Here is an 18982-nt window from a genome sequence, read left to right as displayed (position 1 = left end):
CCCTTAAACGTGGTCTGGTCTAGATTTGCCCCGCAGAATTTATGTGTGTTTGTTGTTTTTATTTTTGTGAAACGTTGTTTTTTTTTTGGTTGCATGTAACTAAGGTGTACCCCAATAATAATAATAATTTTAATTATTTATTAATAATCAAATTGTAATTTTAACATTCTATAATAATATAATTCATTTTGTGTGTCTTAATTTATATTGGATTTTTAAATCATCCTGTGCTAGTGCAGTGTAGTCTAGTACTGTCAGTCAAATATTTGATGAATATTTTTTCTTGTGCAATATTTTATTTTGTTGTCTTGTGGTACACACTAGTTGCAATAATTAATGCTTTTTCTGTTTTTATTTTTGTGAATGTTTATTTTTAATTTTTGATTTTTAGCTTGAATTTTTTTTTTTGCCAACCAAAACGTTACGTAGTTTATTATTGTAACAGGCGGAGTAGTGTTAGTTAAAACCAAGCGTTCAACACTTTCCACGGTTGCCATTTTGCACGTTATTTTTATTATATTTATTATTATTATTTTGTAATTTAAAAAGATATGCAGTTTCCTGTCGAAGTTTTGTCTTGTCAAAAGACCGGAGACTCTGGGGTTTACTGTCTAGGACTTGCGGAAACAAGGTTCTACATTTTAGGATTTTTGTTTCTTTCCGAGGACAGTTAGAGTTTTTTTTTTAGTTTATGTCGTCTAAAATTGTTACATTCATTGCCAGTTCGCGCTTAACACCTGTCATTTAGTGCACAAAATTTATTTGTATTGGTTTCCAGTTGAACGATAGCTGGTAACCTGCAAATGTTTGGTCGCATCAGCATCTGCAGTTATAAAACCAGATACTGATGTATTTTTACGATTGCGTGATGTATGAGAGATGGAATGAAATAGTAAATGCAAGTACGCAAACGTATACTGCACGGATTTTATTCTAAGGAAAAAATCCTTTTCCGGCGCGAGGGGGTAATGTAACGTTGTACGTACATGTTTTAATTATAAGCTTAGATTTTATTATTTTTACATATTAAATAAATTAAATTTAAATAAAAAATAACTTATTTAGAATAGATTTTAATTATTTTACTTTTATTTTAATCAATTATTATTTATGGAAATGAACTAATTATTTATTTGTACAATTTTATATATTAATCAATTTTATATTTACAGTAATCATCTTATTCTACTTTACTATTGTAAAGTAAGACATAAATTATCATAAGTAATATATACAATACATAGATAGTTTTTACAATGCATGACACTTTATTCGTACGGACTGTACTCGCGACCGGTTCATTGATTGACGTCATGGAAGGATCGAGAAGCGGCTGCGCGCGCGCTTGTCCCCTCCCGTTGACCACTGGCGATTCAGTCCGCGCCACCTCGCCGTCGTATACGGATGTGCCGTTGCGCACACGGGGAAGCCCGTGTCGTCTAGCGCGCGGTACAAATATTTATTATGGTGAGCGCGGACACCTATTCGTGATAATAATCTGCTTTGCGACGTATTCGCACATATAAGTTTCCCCGCACCCACGTATTGGTAAGTGCAAAGTGTTGAACGTTTCATTAAATAAGAATAAGTAGCTTTAGTGTTAAAGTAGTTTGTTATTCGATTCATATTAATCGCAAAACCTAAATTTAATCTTACGTTCCATTCCATCTTTTGCTAAATGCTTTTAGCTCCAGAATGATCTAGCAATTTCCTTTGTTCTCGTAGTGGCGGGTACGAGTAAGTATGTGTACGTACCCTCCTACTTATTTAAATTCACTTCTTTGTTCTTTGTTCTTCTTTCTTTCTTTACTCTGTGCTTTTCCTTCGTTTTTGTAACTCCGCTCTGCTTGTGAACACAAACACGCTTTCTGCTTATGGTGCACCGGCTTCCCCATGGTCCCATCATCATCATCACAGGGTGTTCACAAAAGCAGAGCGAGCAGGAACACCTTACTAAGACATCTGAAAATCCACAGGGTGCGTCGGAACATTTTAAATTCAAGACCGTCGGCCGACAAACACCATCACCACCTCGACGGCAGGGTTGGAGCCATAGCCGTTCGCCCGCCGTCGCCCCTGCTCCTCTTCAGCGCTGTCGAGTGACACCCACCTGCTGCGGACCCTCGACCAGCCAGGGCAGTACCGGATCTCGGGTGCAAATTTAGACGGGCCTTGACCACCCACGACCCTATTCCAAACTTAGTTTTTTTATTTTAATAAATACTTAATTTGTTAACGAGTTGGTAGTACTTCTTTTACCTCCCCTACCAACAGGGACGTACTTCCCCCTTAACGTTACAAGCTAGAGATTGACATGAGCAGAGATTATTCGAGTTTTCCTTACAGTTATGTGCGTAAAGTTTGAGGTTATGTGCGACCGGATCTGTTTTCCGCATGGAAAATCTAATAAAATTCGTTTTGTCGGAGTTCAGTGTTAGTAGATGCAGTTTTAGCCAGTTAGTTACAGCATCAAATCCGCGTTGAGCGTACTCGTAGGCCTCGTTTGTTGACTTTGCGGAAAAAAGTAGGGCAGTGTCATCTGCGTAGGAAATGATTTTGCCACTATCTATTTTTAGGTTGCATAGGTCATTAATATAAATCAAAAATAGGGTCGAGGCCAAAACGCTGCCTTGGGGCAAGCCAAAAGGAGTGTTTTCTAAATCGGAACTTATAATGTTATCTATTTTTACGCATTGAGTACGTCCGTCTAGGTAGCTCGCGATTAATCTATGCTGTGTTCCTCTAATACCTAGTGTTTCGAGCTTGTGCAGTAAAATGGGAGTAGAAACAGTGTCAAATGCTTTTGCGAGGTCCAGGAAGATGCCAATTGTCTTGTTACCCTTGTCTAATTCCTGAACTAAATAGTCAGTCAATTCGTGTACAGCATCTGCGGTTGATAATTTTGGCCTAAAACCAAACTGTGTCTTTGCCAAAAAGGCATTCTTCTCGAGATATTGAACAAGTCGGTTATTAATAATTTTTTCTAGGATATGTATTGTAAAACACTGTACAATACACGTGCGAAAAGGTAATTCGCAACTCGTGTCGTGTTTCAATTTATCGCCACTCGTTGCGAATTTTCTACTTTTCGCACTTGTATCGTAATGTACCTACTATTGTACGTGAAATGCAATAAGATCACGTTTACTCGGACAGATGGGACGCGTGCTCGCGCACCTGGACGATGGTGTCGCCGATGTCGGGCGCGCGTAGCACTTGCGGCGTAGCGGCGCTACGCGGGCGCCTCTACGCGGCGGGCGGCCGCGACGGCGGCGCGTGCCTGCGCTCCGTCGAGTGCTACGACCCGGCCACCAACCACTGGACCAACTGCGCGCCCATGACGCGCCGCCGAGGGGGAGTCAGCGTGAGTTTTTTAGGGTTCCGTAGCACTTGCGGCGTGGCGGCGCTACGCGGGCGCCTCTACGCGGCGGGCGGCCGCGACGGCGGCGCGTGCCTGCGCTCCGTCGAGTGCTACGACCCAGCCACCAACCACTGGACCAACTGCGCGCCCATGACGCGCCGCCGAGGGGGAGTCAGCGTGAGTTTTTTAGGGTTCCGTAGCACTTGCGGCGTGGCGGCGCTACGCGGGCGCCTCTACGCGGCGGGCGGCCGCGACGGCGGCGCGTGCCTGCGCTCCGTCGAGTGCTACGACCCGGCCACCAACCACTGGACCAACTGCGCGCCCATGACGCGCCGCCGAGGGGGAGTCAGCGTGAGTTTTTTAGGGTTCCGTAGCACTTGCGGCGTGGCGGCGCTACGCGGGCGCCTCTACGCGGCGGGCGGCCGCGACGGCGGCGCGTGCCTGCGCTCCGTCGAGTGCTACGACCCGGCCACCAACCACTGGACCAACTGCGCGCCCATGACGCGCCGCCGAGGGGGAGTCAGCGTGAGTTTTTTAGGGTTCCGTAGCACTTGCGGCGTGGAGGCGCTACGCGGGCGCCTCTACGCGGCGGGCGGCCGCGACGGCGGCGCGTGCCTGCGCTCCGTCGAGTGCTACGACCCGGCCACCAACCACTGGACCAACTGCGCGCCCATGACGCGCCGCCGAGGGGGAGTCAGCGTGAGTTTTTTAGGGTTCCGTAGCACTTGCGGCGTGGCGGCGCTACGCGGGCGCCTCTACGCGGCGGGCGGCCGCGACGGCGGCGCGTGCCTGCGCTCCGTCGAGTGCTACGACCCGGCCACCAACCACTGGACCAACTGCGCGCCCATGACGCGCCGCCGAGGGGGAGTCAGCGTGAGTTTTTTAGGGTTCCGTAGCACTTGCGGCGTGGCGGCGCTACGCGGGCGCCTCTACGCGGCGGGCGGCCGCGACGGCGGCGCGTGCCTGCGCTCCGTCGAGTGCTACGACCCGGCCACCAACCACTGGACCAACTGCGCGCCCATGACGCGCCGCCGAGGGGGAGTCAGCGTGAGTTTTTTAGGGTTCCGTAGCACTTGCGGCGTGGCGGCGCTACGCGGGCGCCTCTACGCGGCGGGCGGCCGCGACGGCGGCGCGTGCCTGCGCTCCGTCGAGTGCTACGACCCGGCCACCAACCACTGGACCAACTGCGCGCCCATGACGCGCCGCCGAGGGGGAGTCAGCGTGAGTTTTTTAGGGTTCCGTAGCACTTGCGGCGTGGCGGCGCTACGCGGGCGCCTCTACGCGGCGGGCGGCCGCGACGGCGGCGCGTGCCTGCGCTCCGTCGAGTGCTACGACCCGGCCACCAACCACTGGACCAACTGCGCGCCCATGACGCGCCGCCGAGGGGGAGTCAGCGTGAGTTTTTTAGGGTTCCGTAGCACTTGCGGCGTGGCGGCGCTACGCGGGCGCCTCTACGCGGCGGGCGGCCGCGACGGCGGCGCGTGCCTGCGCTCCGTCGAGTGCTACGACCCGGCCACCAACCACTGGACCAACTGCGCGCCCATGACGCGCCGCCGAGGGGGAGTCAGCGTGAGTTTTTTAGGGTTCCGTAGCACTTGCGGCGTGGCGGCGCTACGCGGGCGCCTCTACGCGGCGGGCGGCCGCGACGGCGGCGCGTGCCTGCGCTCCGTCGAGTGCTACGACCCGGCCACCAACCACTGGACCAACTGCGCGCCCATGACGCGCCGCCGAGGGGGAGTCAGCGTGAGTTTTTTAGGGTTCCGTAGCACTTGCGGCGTGGCGGCGCTACGCGGGCGCCTCTACGCGGCGGGCGGCCGCGACGGCGGCGCGTGCCTGCGCTCCGTCGAGTGCTACGTCCCACTGGACCAACTGCGCGCCCATGACGCGCCGCCGAGGGGGAGTCAGCGTTAGTTATCCTATCTTACTCTCTGTAACTTGATTTTTACTACAGAATCCAGGCCCCGTAGACAACATGCCAATCGCTAACGCTACGTAGCGAACGAAACGCAACTGTCACTCATCGTCTTCCTCGCGTTGTCCCGGCATTTTGCCACGGCTCATGGGAGCCTGGGGTCCGGTTGGCAACTAATCCCAGTAATCGGCGTGGGCACTAGTTTTTACGAAAGCAACTGCCATCTGACTTTCCAAACTAGGCCCGTATTGGGATTAGTCCGGTTTCCTCACGATGTTTTCCTTCACCGAAAAGCGACTGGTAAATATCAAATGATATTTCGTACATAAAAGTTCCGAAAAACTCATTGGTACGAGCTGGGGTTCGAACCCGCGACCTCCGGATTGAAAGTCGCACGCTCTTACCGCTAGGCCACCAGCGCTTCAACGCAACTGTCACACTAATATGGAAGAGTGATAGAGACACAAAGCGATTCGATGGCGAAGCGATAGCGATCGTCACGTTGGCTAAGCCGCCTGCGGTGAAAGGCACTAAACTTACAGTATACGCCGCTACAGTTAATATTGCAACTACACATTCACATGTCCTATGTCTTTAATAATATAGCTATGTCAAAGAGAATTTGAAATAGAGGCGGATTGTCAAAGTAAATGTAAATGAAGCATTGTTAACTTCATTCATCTTTCCTCAGTTTGGACTTAATCTGTGGCAGTCAATGACATATTGACAGTTGACAGGTTAAACGTCAGAATGTCAAACGGAGTTCATAAAATGTGCATTGTAACGATCGTATATAAGATTATTAATATAATTCAATAGATAATTAGAAATAAATACTTGGGGGAATAATAGCTTTAATGTTGTTTCTCTTTTCAGGTGAGTACCTAAGATATTTAGTTAAGTTCAACTGTAGTCAATGTACTAAGCTAGGAATAAGTAATTGTTAATAAAAAAACCTATTCTCTTTTCAGAGCAACACAGTTTTGTTTTTATTTCGCCTCCGCATAGAAAATACTGTGCGTAACGCACATTATAAAACAACATTCTCAGCTATTTATTGGCAAAGATGGAGAAATTGAGATTTGAGTTTGAGGTAAAAGCAAGTAGTGACGACCCGAAGTCTAATATTATTTGTGTAAACTCTATAACGGATGTTGGCAAGAATGTCTTTGTTATCCCTGAACAATATCAACCAGTGAAGCTACATGATGCGATTATGGCGACAGAAACATTCAAAACAGTAAAAAATACATTGCGAAGGAGACATGACAAGAGGCAGGTGTGGATATCAGGGACATCGGATATAACTAAATGCTACAGAGATGAGGATGGTAACATGCAGTTTAAGGGATACTTGTTAGAAGAAATTGCATCGACAACCCAGGGACTGACTCCAGCGGCTGGAATATCCGAAGAGGCATTATCAAGGATTCTTGAAAGTTTTGCTGAAATTAAAAGTGACAAGGCTAAAACTAATAGCATGAAAAATTTAAAGGAGAAGTTTGTTATGGAGAAATTCACAAGAAAGATGTCTAATGTAATGCAGTGGATTATGACATTTGAAGCTGAATGTGCGCGCTTAGGAATAGAAGAAGATACGAAGCGGATTGAAGCTCTTAGGTTATTTTTAGATGATTCATGTCAAGACTGGTATGGTGCCATGCTAATAAAGCATACAGTTGATTCGGAATGGTCCTTGTGGAAAAAAAACTTTTGTGAGACTTATGCGGACAAAAGTTGGTCACCAGTCAGGTATGCACTACTATTTAGATATAGACAGGGCTCATTGTTAGAATATGCTTTAAAAAAGGAAAGAATGTTATTAGAGATGAACAAAAATATGGATAAATCAACTTTGATAGATCTCATTGCAATAGGGTTGCCAAATTTCATAGCAGATAAGATTGATAGGAATACCTTAAAGGAGACTGAGGATTTATTTAGTAACATAAGAGGGTTGGAACATTTAGTGGAAAAGAAAATTTGGGATAAAAAAATTGTTGGTTCTGATAATAAAGCGAAAGACAAAAATCTGAAGGAACCTTGTAGATTGTGTGAAAAGGAAAATAGAGGAAAGAGATATCATCCGGAGTCTTCATGCTGGTTTAAAAATAAAAGTGGTGATAGACGGGATCAAATAAGGAGTGTTAATAATTTCACTTTGGAGACCGAATTGAATGAGGTTGATCCAAAAAACTCGACATTCCGCCATTAATCAAAATTAGTTTGCTAATAAATGATACTTTAAAAGTGTTAGGAGTTTATGATCCAGGTTCTAATGTATCTTTGATAAACTTAAGATTATTGTCCTTGAAAAATAACACTAGTACTGGTAGTATAAGTAGTGCAGGCTTTAAGACGATTAATGGCGTTAGAAAATCAAAAGGAATGGTAACGTTAAAGATAAAAATATTTGATATTGAAAAAAAGGTAAATGTTTTTGTAATGGATGGAGAAAACTTCGATTCCGATTTCTTAATAGGATTAGACTGCATACGAGAGTTTAGATTGTGTCAAAATGAAAAATTGGAGATTTCACAGAGTATTCCCATTCGGGAACAAGTTGCTGAAGATGTCTTACCCTTCAGAGATGCAGAAATAATTCCTGGCTTAGCAGGTAGCAAATTTGAAGGGCAAAAACAGCACAATACGGATATAGACATATGTAATTTGGGGAAAATTGGAAATGAAGGTAGTTACGAGTGTCATGTAAATTTTAATGAACACATAGAAGTTGACAATTTTAGTGTTTCAGTTGATCACTTGGATATACATCAGCAGACGGAAATAAGCGAATTAATTAGCAAGTATACGTCACTTTTTGCTAGGGACAAGTATGACGTAGGTACTGTGAAGGATTATGAGGCGCATATTGATTTGTTAGTAGATAGATATTGCAGTAAGAGGCCCTACAGATGTACCATTGAGGATAGAAAAGAAATAGAGCAGCAGGTATCAATGTTATTAAAAAAAAATTTGATTGAAGAGTTTTATAGCCCTTTTGCAGCCCCGGTAACATTGGCCTACAAAAGAGAAGAAGGGAGAAAGTCTAGATTATGTGTAGATTTCCGGGATTTAAATAAAGTCGTGGTTCCCCAATCACAACCTTTTCCTTTAGTTGAGGATTTAATGGTCAAAACAAGAAACTGTCGATTTTTTTCCACTTTAGATATAAATTCAGCGTTTTGGTCGATCCCACTGAGAATTGAAGATAGAAATAAAGTAGCATTTGTTACGCAGGAAGGCCATTTTCAGTGGACATGTTTACCATTTGGCCTAAAGACTTCACCTGCAATTTTTCAGAGGATATTGAGTAGTATAATTAGGAAGCACGGGCTCTCAGATTTCACAGTAAATTATATTGACGATATCTTGGTATTCTCTGAAACATTTGAAGACCATATTAAACACCTATCACTGTTATTAGAATCGATTTCAAAGGAGGGTTTTAGGCTTAAATTTTCGAAATGTACCTTTGCTCAAGACTCGGTCAAGTACTTAGGTCACATAATAATGAATAACACAATTACTCCATTAAAAGATAATTTAATTGCGATAAAAGATTTCCCTGAACCGAAAACACAAAAAAATGTTCGACAATTCCTTGGCAAAATAAATTTTTATGGCAAATATGTACCGAATATTTCAATAATATTAGATCCTTTACATAATTTACTAAGGAAGGGACAGAAGTTTTGTTGGACAGATAAGTGCCAAGAATCATTTGATTTGATAAAGAAACTGCTTTGTCTTAAACCCATTTTGGCAATATTTGATCCGAACTTACCGATACATATTTATACAGATGCGAGTATACAGGGTTTAGGTGCGATTTTAAAACAACCGCAATGTAATGGTGAAGAGAAACCTTGCGCTTACTTTTCCAGAAAATTAAGTGATGCCCAAAAGAAGAGGAAGGCCATATATCTTGAGTGTTTGGCAATAAAAGAAGCCGTAAAGTATTGGCAACACTGGCTCATAGGGAAAAAGTTTATTGTTTTCTCGGATCACAAACCGCTAGAAAAAATGAATATTAAAGCTAGGACAGACGAAGAATTGGGAGAACTTACATATTACCTATCACAATATGATTTCGAAGTCATATATTCCCCAGGGAAATATAATTTAGAGGCAGATTGTTTGAGTAGAAATCCGGTGTTAGAACCGGGTGAATATCAGGACGAAAAATTAAAATGTGTAAACTTTATAAAACTCGAAGAAATACAAAAAGATCAAAAAACGAATGACTTTATAAAAAATAATGAGAGTAAACTAAAATTAAAGGATACGATATACTATAGGAAAGTTGGGAAAAAAGATAAAATAGTAATATCTGAGGAATTCAGTAGAAAGATAATAAAAATTACTCATGATTTTTACTGTCACTTAGGACCACAACAATTGGAAAATAAAATAAAACCATTTTATACCGCAAAAAACCTGACAAATAATATTAGAGACATATGTGACAACTGTGAAATATGCATAAAGAATAAGTCTAGAGTAAAATATAAAGTTGGATTAATGTCTCATTTAGGTCCAGCAACGTATCCTTTTGAAATTATGTCTATTGACACCATTGGAGGATTCGGTGGCTCGCGGTCTACAAAAACTTATTTACACTTACTTGTGGATCATTTTACTAGATACGCTTATATTTTGACCTCTAAAACCCAGAGTTCTGGTGACTTCATAAAATTAGTAAAGAAAGTAACCCAGGAAAATAGAGTTGGTATGATTTTGACTGATCAATACCCGGGAATAAATTCAAGGGAATTCAAAAATTTCCTAGACAAAGAAAACATACCAATTATATTTACCGCGGTTAATGCTTCATTTTCTAACGGTTTAAATGAGCGATTGAACCAAACTTTAGTGAATAAGATAAGGTGTAGGATAAATGAACGGAATAATAAATTAGCGTGGACTACCATTGCTCATGAATGTACGGAGAGGTATAACGAAACTGAACATACTGTAACAGGATTTTCCCCTAAATATTTACTAGAAGGGAAATTAGTTGATATATTACCGATCGAACTCAAACAAGGAAAAACGTATAATGAACTGTTACAGGATAGGAAGACCGCCTTAGAAAACACCATAAAATCGCACAACAATAACAAAAAACGATTCGATAAAAACAGGGAAAGTTGCGATATCAGAGTAGGAGACTCAGTGTATGTGGAGAATGGAAACCGCTTGAATAGGAGAAAGTTACATGAATTGAAGATTGGCCCATATAAAGTCATAGAGAAAATTTCTAACTCAATTTATAAGATAGACACAGGCCATAAAAAGCCAAATCAAATCTTTTCCATATTACTAAACTGATCCCTATTCGGCATGGTTCATGTTCTTAGTATTAAGGTTTATATATAAACTTGGTCTGGGGGGGGAGATGTAAATGAAGCATTGTTAACTTCATTCATCTTTCCTCAGTTTGGACTTAATCTGTGGCAGTCAATGACATATTGACAGTTGACAGGTTAAACGTCAGAATGTCAAACGGAGTTCATAAAATGTGCATTGTAACGATCGTATATAAGATTATTAATATAATTCAATAGATAATTAGAAATAAATACTTGGGGGAATAATAGCTTTAATGTTGTTTCTCTTTTCAGGTGAGTACCTAAGATATTTAGTTAAGTTCAACTGTAGTCAATGTACTAAGCTAGGAATAAGTAATTGTTAATAAAAAAACCTATTCTCTTTTCAGAGCAACACAGTTTTGTTTTTATTTCGCCTCCGCATAGAAAATACTGTGCGTAACGCACATTATTTATTAGTAAATTATGTAGCCACAGTAAATTCACTGCCATCTTTCGACAAAAGATTAAAACTGTTAAAACGCCATTTGACTTTGACCCTTATTCTTTCACTAATATCTGTTAATTTGGCCAAAGGTTATGGCGCTATCGCTCGAAAAAATTGCATCATACCTTTGGCCTACTGTCGAGTAGATGGCGATCATTTCAATATTTAACAAATTAACACATAAGTATTAGTGAAAGAATAAGGGTCAAAGTCAAATGGCGTTCTAACAGTTTTAATTTTTTGTCGAAAGATGGCAGTGAATTTACTGGGGTTACATAATTTACCATTTACTTTTATATAATTTACATAATTTACTCTTTGGCTTTGTGTACTTTGCGCCCAATTCAAACCAAAACCATAGAGAAAAAAAATACATAGAGTGCTCACTCCATACATCAGTTTTAGTACCAAAAAGACTATTAGCATCTAGCATCGAGTAGCGGAACCATCAGTACTGCTACTTGACAATAGATGTAGCACCGACCGGAAACTTATGCTGTTGAAATAAGACTTTCCGGTCGGTGCTACATCTATTGTCAAGTAGCAGTACTGATAGTTCCGCTACTCGATGCTAATAGTTTTTTGGTACTAAATCTGATGTATGGAGTGAGCAATCTATGTATTTTTTTCTCTATGCTATTATGCAGGTGTGCGCAGCGGGCGGGTACCTGTACGCGCTCGGCGGTCACGAAGCTCCGGCTAACGCGGCGGGCGGCCGCCTGGCCTGCGTCGAGCGCTACGACCCCACCGCCGACACGTGGGTACTGCTAGCGCGGCTGAGCTACGGCCGCGACGCCATCGGCTCCTGCCTGCTCGGGGACCGCATCGTTGCCGTGGGTGAGTTCTATAAAACACTATTATGCAGGTGTGCGCAGCGGGCGGGTACCTGTACGCGCTCGGCGGTCACGAAGCTCCGGCTAACGCGGCGGGCGGCCGCCTGGCCTGCGTCGAGCGCTACGACCCCACCGCCGACACGTGGGTACTGCTAGCGCGGCTGAGCTACGGCCGCGACGCCATCGGCTCCTGCCTGCTCGGGGACCGCATCGTTGCCGTGGGTGAGTTCTATAAAACACTATTATGCAGGTGTGCGCAGCGGGCGGGTACCTGTACGCGCTCGGCGGTCACGAAGCTCCGGCTAACGCGGCGGGCGGCCGCCTGGCCTGCGTCGAGCGCTACGACCCCACCGCCGACACGTGGGTACTGCTAGCGCGGCTGAGCTACGGCCGCGACGCCATCGGCTCCTGCCTGCTCGGGGACCGCATCGTTGCCGTGGGTGAGTTCTATAAAACACTATTATGCAGGTGTGCGCAGCGGGCGGGTACCTGTACGCGCTCGGCGGTCACGAAGCTCCGGCTAACGCGGCGGGCGGCCGCCTGGCCTGCGTCGAGCGCTACGACCCCACCGCCGACACGTGGGTACTGCTAGCGCGGCTGAGCTACGGCCGCGACGCCATCGGCTCCTGCCTGCTCGGGGACCGCATCGTTGCCGTGGGTGAGTTCTATAAAACACTATTATGCAGGTGTGCGCAGCGGGCGGGTACCTGTACGCGCTCGGCGGTCACGAAGCTCCGGCTAACGCGGCGGGCGGCCGCCTGGCCTGCGTCGAGCGCTACGACCCCACCGCCGACACGTGGGTACTGCTAGCGCGGCTGAGCTACGGCCGCGACGCCATCGGCTCCTGCCTGCTCGGGGACCGCATCGTTGCCGTGGGTGAGTTCTATAAAACACTATTATGCAGGTGTGCGCAGCGGGCGGGTACCTGTACGCGCTCGGCGGTCACGAAGCTCCGGCTAACGCGGCGGGCGGCCGCCTGGCCTGCGTCGAGCGCTACGACCCCACCGCCGACACGTGGGTACTGCTAGCGCGGCTGAGCTACGGCCGCGACGCCATCGGCTCCTGCCTGCTCGGGGACCGCATCGTTGCCGTGGGTGAGTTCTATAAAACACTATTATGCAGGTGTGCGCAGCGGGCGGGTACCTGTACGCGCTCGGCGGTCACGAAGCTCCGGCTAACGCGGCGGGCGGCCGCCTGGCCTGCGTCGAGCGCTACGACCCCACCGCCGACACGTGGGTACTGCTAGCGCGGCTGAGCTACGGCCGCGACGCCATCGGCTCCTGCCTGCTCGGGGACCGCATCGTTGCCGTGGGTGAGTTCTATAAAACACTATTATGCAGGTGTGCGCAGCGGGCGGGTACCTGTACGCGCTCGGCGGTCACGAAGCTCCGGCTAACGCGGCGGGCGGCCGCCTGGCCTGCGTCGAGCGCTACGACCCCACCGCCGACACGTGGGTACTGCTAGCGCGGCTGAGCTACGGCCGCGACGCCATCGGCTCCTGCCTGCTCGGGGACCGCATCGTTGCCGTGGGTGAGTTCTATAAAACACTATTATGCAGGTGTGCGCAGCGGGCGGGTACCTGTACGCGCTCGGCGGTCACGAAGCTCCGGCTAACGCGGCGGGCGGCCGCCTGGCCTGCGTCGAGCGCTACGACCCCACCGCCGACACGTGGGTACTGCTAGCGCGGCTGAGCTACGGCCGCGACGCCATCGGCTCCTGCCTGCTCGGGGACCGCATCGTTGCCGTGGGTGAGTTCTATAAAACACTGTTATGCAGGTGTGCGCAGCGGGCGGGTACCTGTACGCGCTCGGCGGTCACGAAGCTCCGGCTAACGCGGCGGGCGGCCGCCTGGCCTGCGTCGAGCGCTACGACCCCACCGCCGACACGTGGGTACTGCTAGCGCGGCTGAGCTACGGCCGCGACGCCATCGGCTCCTGCCTGCTCGGGGACCGCATCGTTGCCGTGGGTGAGTTCTATAAAACACTATTATGCAGGTGTGCGCAGCGGGCGGGTACCTGTACGCGCTCGGCGGTCACGAAGCTCCGGCTAACGCGGCGGGCGGCCGCCTGGCCTGCGTCGAGCGCTACGACCCCACCGCCGACACGTGGGTACTGCTAGCGCGGCTGAGCTACGGCCGCGACGCCATCGGCTCCTGCCTGCTCGGGGACCGTATCGTTGCCGTGGGTGAGTTCCAGGGATGTTGCGAATATCCGCATCCGCAACCGCGGAACTTCCGCATTATTTTCAACATCTGCATCCGCATTCGCATAAAATCGATGCGGAGTTTAATGTGGAACAGGTCGGTACAGGAACGTCTTAGCATCGGCGTAAGTGCTAGACTGCTAGGTAATTTAGTGATTAGCCAAAAAAACCTATTAGAAATGAGCAGTCAAGCGTGAGTGGGACTTAATGTACACCTTGGAACGCGAGTCCGACTCGCACTTGGCCGGTTTATTGAAATAAAAATGACTAAAATGTAATATTTGACGTTTTTTATGTACCTATCTTGACATCCGCATCCGCGAATGTGAGCCTTTAAAAATCCGCATCCGCGTCCGCGGATGTCAAAAAATCGGCATCCGCAACATCCCTGGTGAGTTCTATACAACGCTAGAACTTGCCGGTCGTATAGTTTGTCGATTTCTAACAGGCCCCGATGGCGAATCCTTTGTCTATTGTTAAGTTAAACCGCACGTGCTAACTTACCTGCAAAAAAGGGTCTTATTTATTCTAATTGGCGCCTGCGCGCGGGCTAGTCCGACGCTCAAAAAACCAGTGTAGGTGCGCTCTCCGATAACGCGCCTTTGTTACGCATCTCGATGACACATTGTAGACTGGTTCTGTAGCGTTCGACTCACCGGCACTCTGTACTACGGTTACTGACTGAGTGCCGGCGAGTCAAATCGATCACTCACAGCCTAGAAAAATATTTTTCCATTAGTTCATTTTGATCCTTATTGCAATCTCCATAGAGTAGTAATTCAATAACCGGTAAAAACGGCCCAACTATTTTTTTAGGCAGGTAGAAGCACGTGCGGTTTCAGTTTCAATAGACAAAGGATAAGCCGTTAGAAATCGACAAACTATAGCACTTGTAAGCCTATCAGTCGTAACCGACGCTCGGCTTGCGGGCGGCTAATGCCTGCTTTTAGCTCACATCCCAGGCGTCCATAGGCTACAGTGATCGCTTACCATCAGGCAGGCTGTGTGCTTGTTTGCCACCGACGTGGCAGTAATAGATTGTCTGTCGCCAGGTGGTTACGACGGTGTGCAGTACCTGTGCGTGGTGGAAGTATACGACCCGGAAGCCGACTGCTGGCGCAAGCTCGCGCCGCTCAGCACGGGCCGCGCCGGCGCCGCCGTGGTGGCCGTGCCGCCGCCCCGGCTCTTCTGATCATCCCTAGTCATCACCATTAGCATGCGGCCCGTAGGCGAGTTAGAGTGAGACAGACTACGATAATGCATTTGACGTAACGTTATACCGTAGCACTCGTAGCATTCGCGGGCGTAAAGCGATGCTACAGCGTAGCACTGGCACAAAATGGCAAATGAGGAAAAAAAAGACGCGAGTGTGGCGAGGGGGGGGGTGGAAAATACGCTTGAAAACTTCAACGAAGGGCGCCACAACCCGATTTCGCTCTAGCCTGATCAAAGGCTCGGACCGGCACTGCAAGGCTAGGCCCTGCCAGTCGTAGCGTAGCACTTGTAAGCCTGCCGACATGAACTTAATTTTACGCAAGCAGAGAATGAATTATTAAGGCACTGATTTCTGGCCTAGCTGATTCAGCTTTAACTATACTTAAATCACCGCACCGTTCGCCATCGGCAGGGCATTTACCCTCACACCCTGGAATCTTAACCTCTCGTGTGCCGTGATTATTTTTTTCTAATATTTTCCTCGTACGCGGATCTGCGCTCCGGCATACGACGGCATAATGATCGCGCCGCTCAGCACGGGCCGCGCCGGCGCCGCCGTGGTGGCCGTGCCGCCGCCCCGGCTCTTCTGATCATCCCTAGTCATCACTATTAGCATGCGGCCCGTAGGCGAGTTAGAGTGAGACAGACTACGATCATGCATTTGACGTAACGTTATACCGTAGCACTCGTAGCATTCGCGGGCGTAAAGCGATGCTACAGCGTAGCACTCATAACGCTGAAAGAGTCATCATTGGGTTTAGCGTCTAATGCAGACGATTTATGGTGTAAAACCGGAGAAATATCCTATTACACCGCCTGGGACGGAATTAAGGAAACGCAAGGTATGCCCAGCACCTGCATTACCTTCTCGGCTTCACTGTCATATCCCACAGGAAAGGCGAGACAATACGTGTGGAGACAGGTCAGCTGCAGGAATCTGCCGCTTATTTCAGGTACACATCTGAAAGAGTACACATCGCCTTTACGGCCCAATTCGAACAATGCTTATAAGATATCGCAGCGATACGATACCGTACTGATCTGTCAGCGTCAAAAGTGACGTTTTTGGTTGAAGAAATGTCACTTTAGACACTGGCAGATCGGTATCGTATCGCTGCGACATATTATTTATAAGCATTGTCCGAATTGGGCCGTTGGTCCCTAATGTCACTTTCTTCCTTATTATTATTTGTTACTTGCTTATGCGTGCCACGAATACTACAGTGATATGTTTATTAATGTATATTTATGCATATCGTGAGTTCACGTATGTTGATTAAACATGCCTCTGTTAGTTACAGTTATGTCTGTTTCTGACATACTGCTTGTTACTAAATGCGTTTTGAATAACGGCATATGTATGAAATTCAAATATGATCTAGTCATTCTATTTCATATATCATAATGCCTCATAAATAGGCAACACTTTGCTGGAATTTACGATTTAAAAAAAACTATATAATGCAGCTATATCGAATTTATTGAGGTTTATTTTAGTTTTATTTACCTAGCATTTAAGTTGTATTTTAAATTTGTCCGTGTGACGACTATATTTTTTATTATAAGGGTATAATATTTTTTTATTTTCTCAAATTGCACAGGGATATTTGCATTTTTATCCGTTCTAAGCTCATGAAGGAATACACAATTCCAAAAATATCTAAACGTTCCTCCCTTATTGGATTTGATCTCAGTATCAATGTATGTTATGTATTAATTTTATTATTTAAGAAAACTGCTTAGCGTTCGAAGTAGTAGAGCGACCTTAGTTTAAAATTAGACTTACTTTTTGTAATTTTAGACAATTTTTTAGGGTTCCGTAGCCAAATGGCAAAAAACGGAACCCTTATAGATTCGTCATGTCTGTCTGTCTGTCTGTCTGTCCGTCTGTCCGTCTGTCCGTCTGTCTGTCCGTCCGTATGTCACAGCCACTTTTCTCCGAAACTATAAGAACTATATTGTTGAAACTTGGTAAGTAGATGTATTCTGTGAACCGCATTAAGATTTTCACACAAAAATAGAAAAAAAACAATAAATTTTTGGGGTTCCCCATACTTCGAACTGAAACTCAAAAATTTTTTTTTCATCAAACCCATACCTGTGGGGTATCTATGGATAGGTCTTCAAAAATGATATTGAGGTTTCTAATATCATTTTTTTCTAAACTGAATAGTTTGCGCGAGAGACACTTCCAAAGTGGTAAAATGTGTGTCCCCCCCCTGTAACTTCTAAAATAAGAGAATGATAAAACTAAAAAAAATATATGATGTACATTACCATGCAAACTTCCACCGAAAATTGGTTTGAACGAGATCTAGTAAGTAGTTTTTTTTATACGTCATAAATCGCCTAAATACGGAACCCTTCATGGGCGAGTCCGACTCGCACTTGGCCGCTTTTTTTTATTGTATCTTATTTTTATCTTATCATTAAGGGTTAAATTTAGAACCGTAATAAAAGATTAACAAATAAACCAGAACGAATAAGGTATATTCATGACAGTTTTTGTAAATTAACTTCTAATCGAAGGCACATAGTGGTTTTAAGAAGTAATTATTTGATGACATTACCAGCACGTTATTATAAAAAATGCTGTAGGTAAATATTTTATTAAGATTTTTAGTACCTAACGTTTATTTCTATGAATTTTATGATTCAACCGTAAGTACCTTTTTTTGCAAGAAATGCCTAAATAAATAAAAAATTACAGGTTGCTCTGTCTAAATTCTGGATGCCACTTTAAGCAACAAGCCCCCACGCAAACTGGTGATGGTGCTCAGTGGAACACCACCCTAAATAATAATTAAAAAAAAACATAAACCATCTGATTATGGCTAGAACAGCCGATTGCAGATTATACTTAAAAAAAAATAAAAAACTTTAAGCATTTAAAAATTGTATTGTGATGATGTCTTCTAATAAGTACTTTTAGTAATATAGTTCGTTCATTTGAAGTATCATCAAAAATATTAGAACGTTGAATAAAGTACAAACTATTTAGAGAAACGATTAGACTTCAACCTTTCTGCCTAAAGCAAGTTATCATATGAATATTACCTTACATACTAGCATAGTACTATTTTTTGTATCTTAAAGGCATAATATTAAGACGGAAGGAATAGAAAAAGGGTTTTGTGGGTAAGAATTAGTTAATGGTCCCCTAAAATACTTATAAATTGAGGCTTGACCACTTGCCTTGAGTTTAATATAAGCACGATTCACATTAAACGGTTAGAGTCGATCCTGCAGGTCTTTACAGGAATTTGAACCTTCTATGCAGAGTATGCAGTAGTTAAGTCCATATCTCCCAGAGATGCGATATCGCGTCCGAAATTAACAACCAAAATTCAATTCTAATTATAAAACGTCAAGGTCGATTTTTGTCTGGCAAACAAGGGAGTGTGGTAACGCAAATGGTTGCTAGAAGCCGCAGATGCTCGCTGCCACTGAAATATGCAATGTAACTGCTACGTTGAAGATTCAATTTCCTTTGACTATAGTGAAACGCGAGGTAGCTCGTTTGATGTGAATAGTATATATAGGGTTTACAAACGTAGCAAATTTTCTATACGACCTCAACATATTTTTTCCATCAATATGTTTTAATAGAAAACATTGAGTCTGAATGAGCCGAAACGA

The 18982-nt window shown here is 45.4% G+C and overlaps 2 protein-coding genes across 2 annotated transcripts in view; both read left to right on the top strand.

The window, feature by feature from the left end:
- Window positions 1-15387, top strand: part of LOC134651488 (kelch-like protein 5) — a 32155-nt gene extending 16768 nt beyond the window's left edge. The window contains exons 9-11 of the mRNA XM_063506602.1: window positions 3157-3364; window positions 11741-11930; window positions 15181-15387. Of these exons, the coding sequence (XP_063362672.1) occupies window positions 3157-3364; window positions 11741-11930; window positions 15181-15320 (538 nt within the window). The 3' untranslated portion in view covers window positions 15321-15387. The remainder of the gene's footprint in view (window positions 1-3156; window positions 3365-11740; window positions 11931-15180) is intronic.
- On the top strand, window positions 5930-8163 carry LOC134651388 (uncharacterized). The gene is made up of 2 exons (XM_063506484.1): window positions 5930-6149; window positions 6245-8163. The coding sequence occupies exon 2, from the start codon at window positions 6340-6342 to the stop codon at window positions 7486-7488; it is 1149 nt and encodes a 382-aa protein (XP_063362554.1). The 5' UTR covers window positions 5930-6149; window positions 6245-6339; the 3' UTR covers window positions 7489-8163.
- Window positions 15388-18982: the final 3595 nt, after the last annotated feature.

The sequence above is a fragment of the Cydia amplana genome, chromosome 10 (assembly GCF_948474715.1).
Source record: "Cydia amplana chromosome 10, ilCydAmpl1.1, whole genome shotgun sequence".
NCBI lineage: Eukaryota > Metazoa > Arthropoda > Insecta > Lepidoptera > Tortricidae > Cydia > Cydia amplana.
This window is presented reverse-complemented; position numbering and strand designations above follow the sequence as displayed.

Bases quoted from the DNA above. Each gene is read 5' to 3' on its own strand.
- LOC134651388 (XM_063506484.1), top strand. From the start codon at position 6,340: ATGGAGAAATTGAGATTTGAGTTTGAGGTAAAAGCAAGTAGTGACGAC.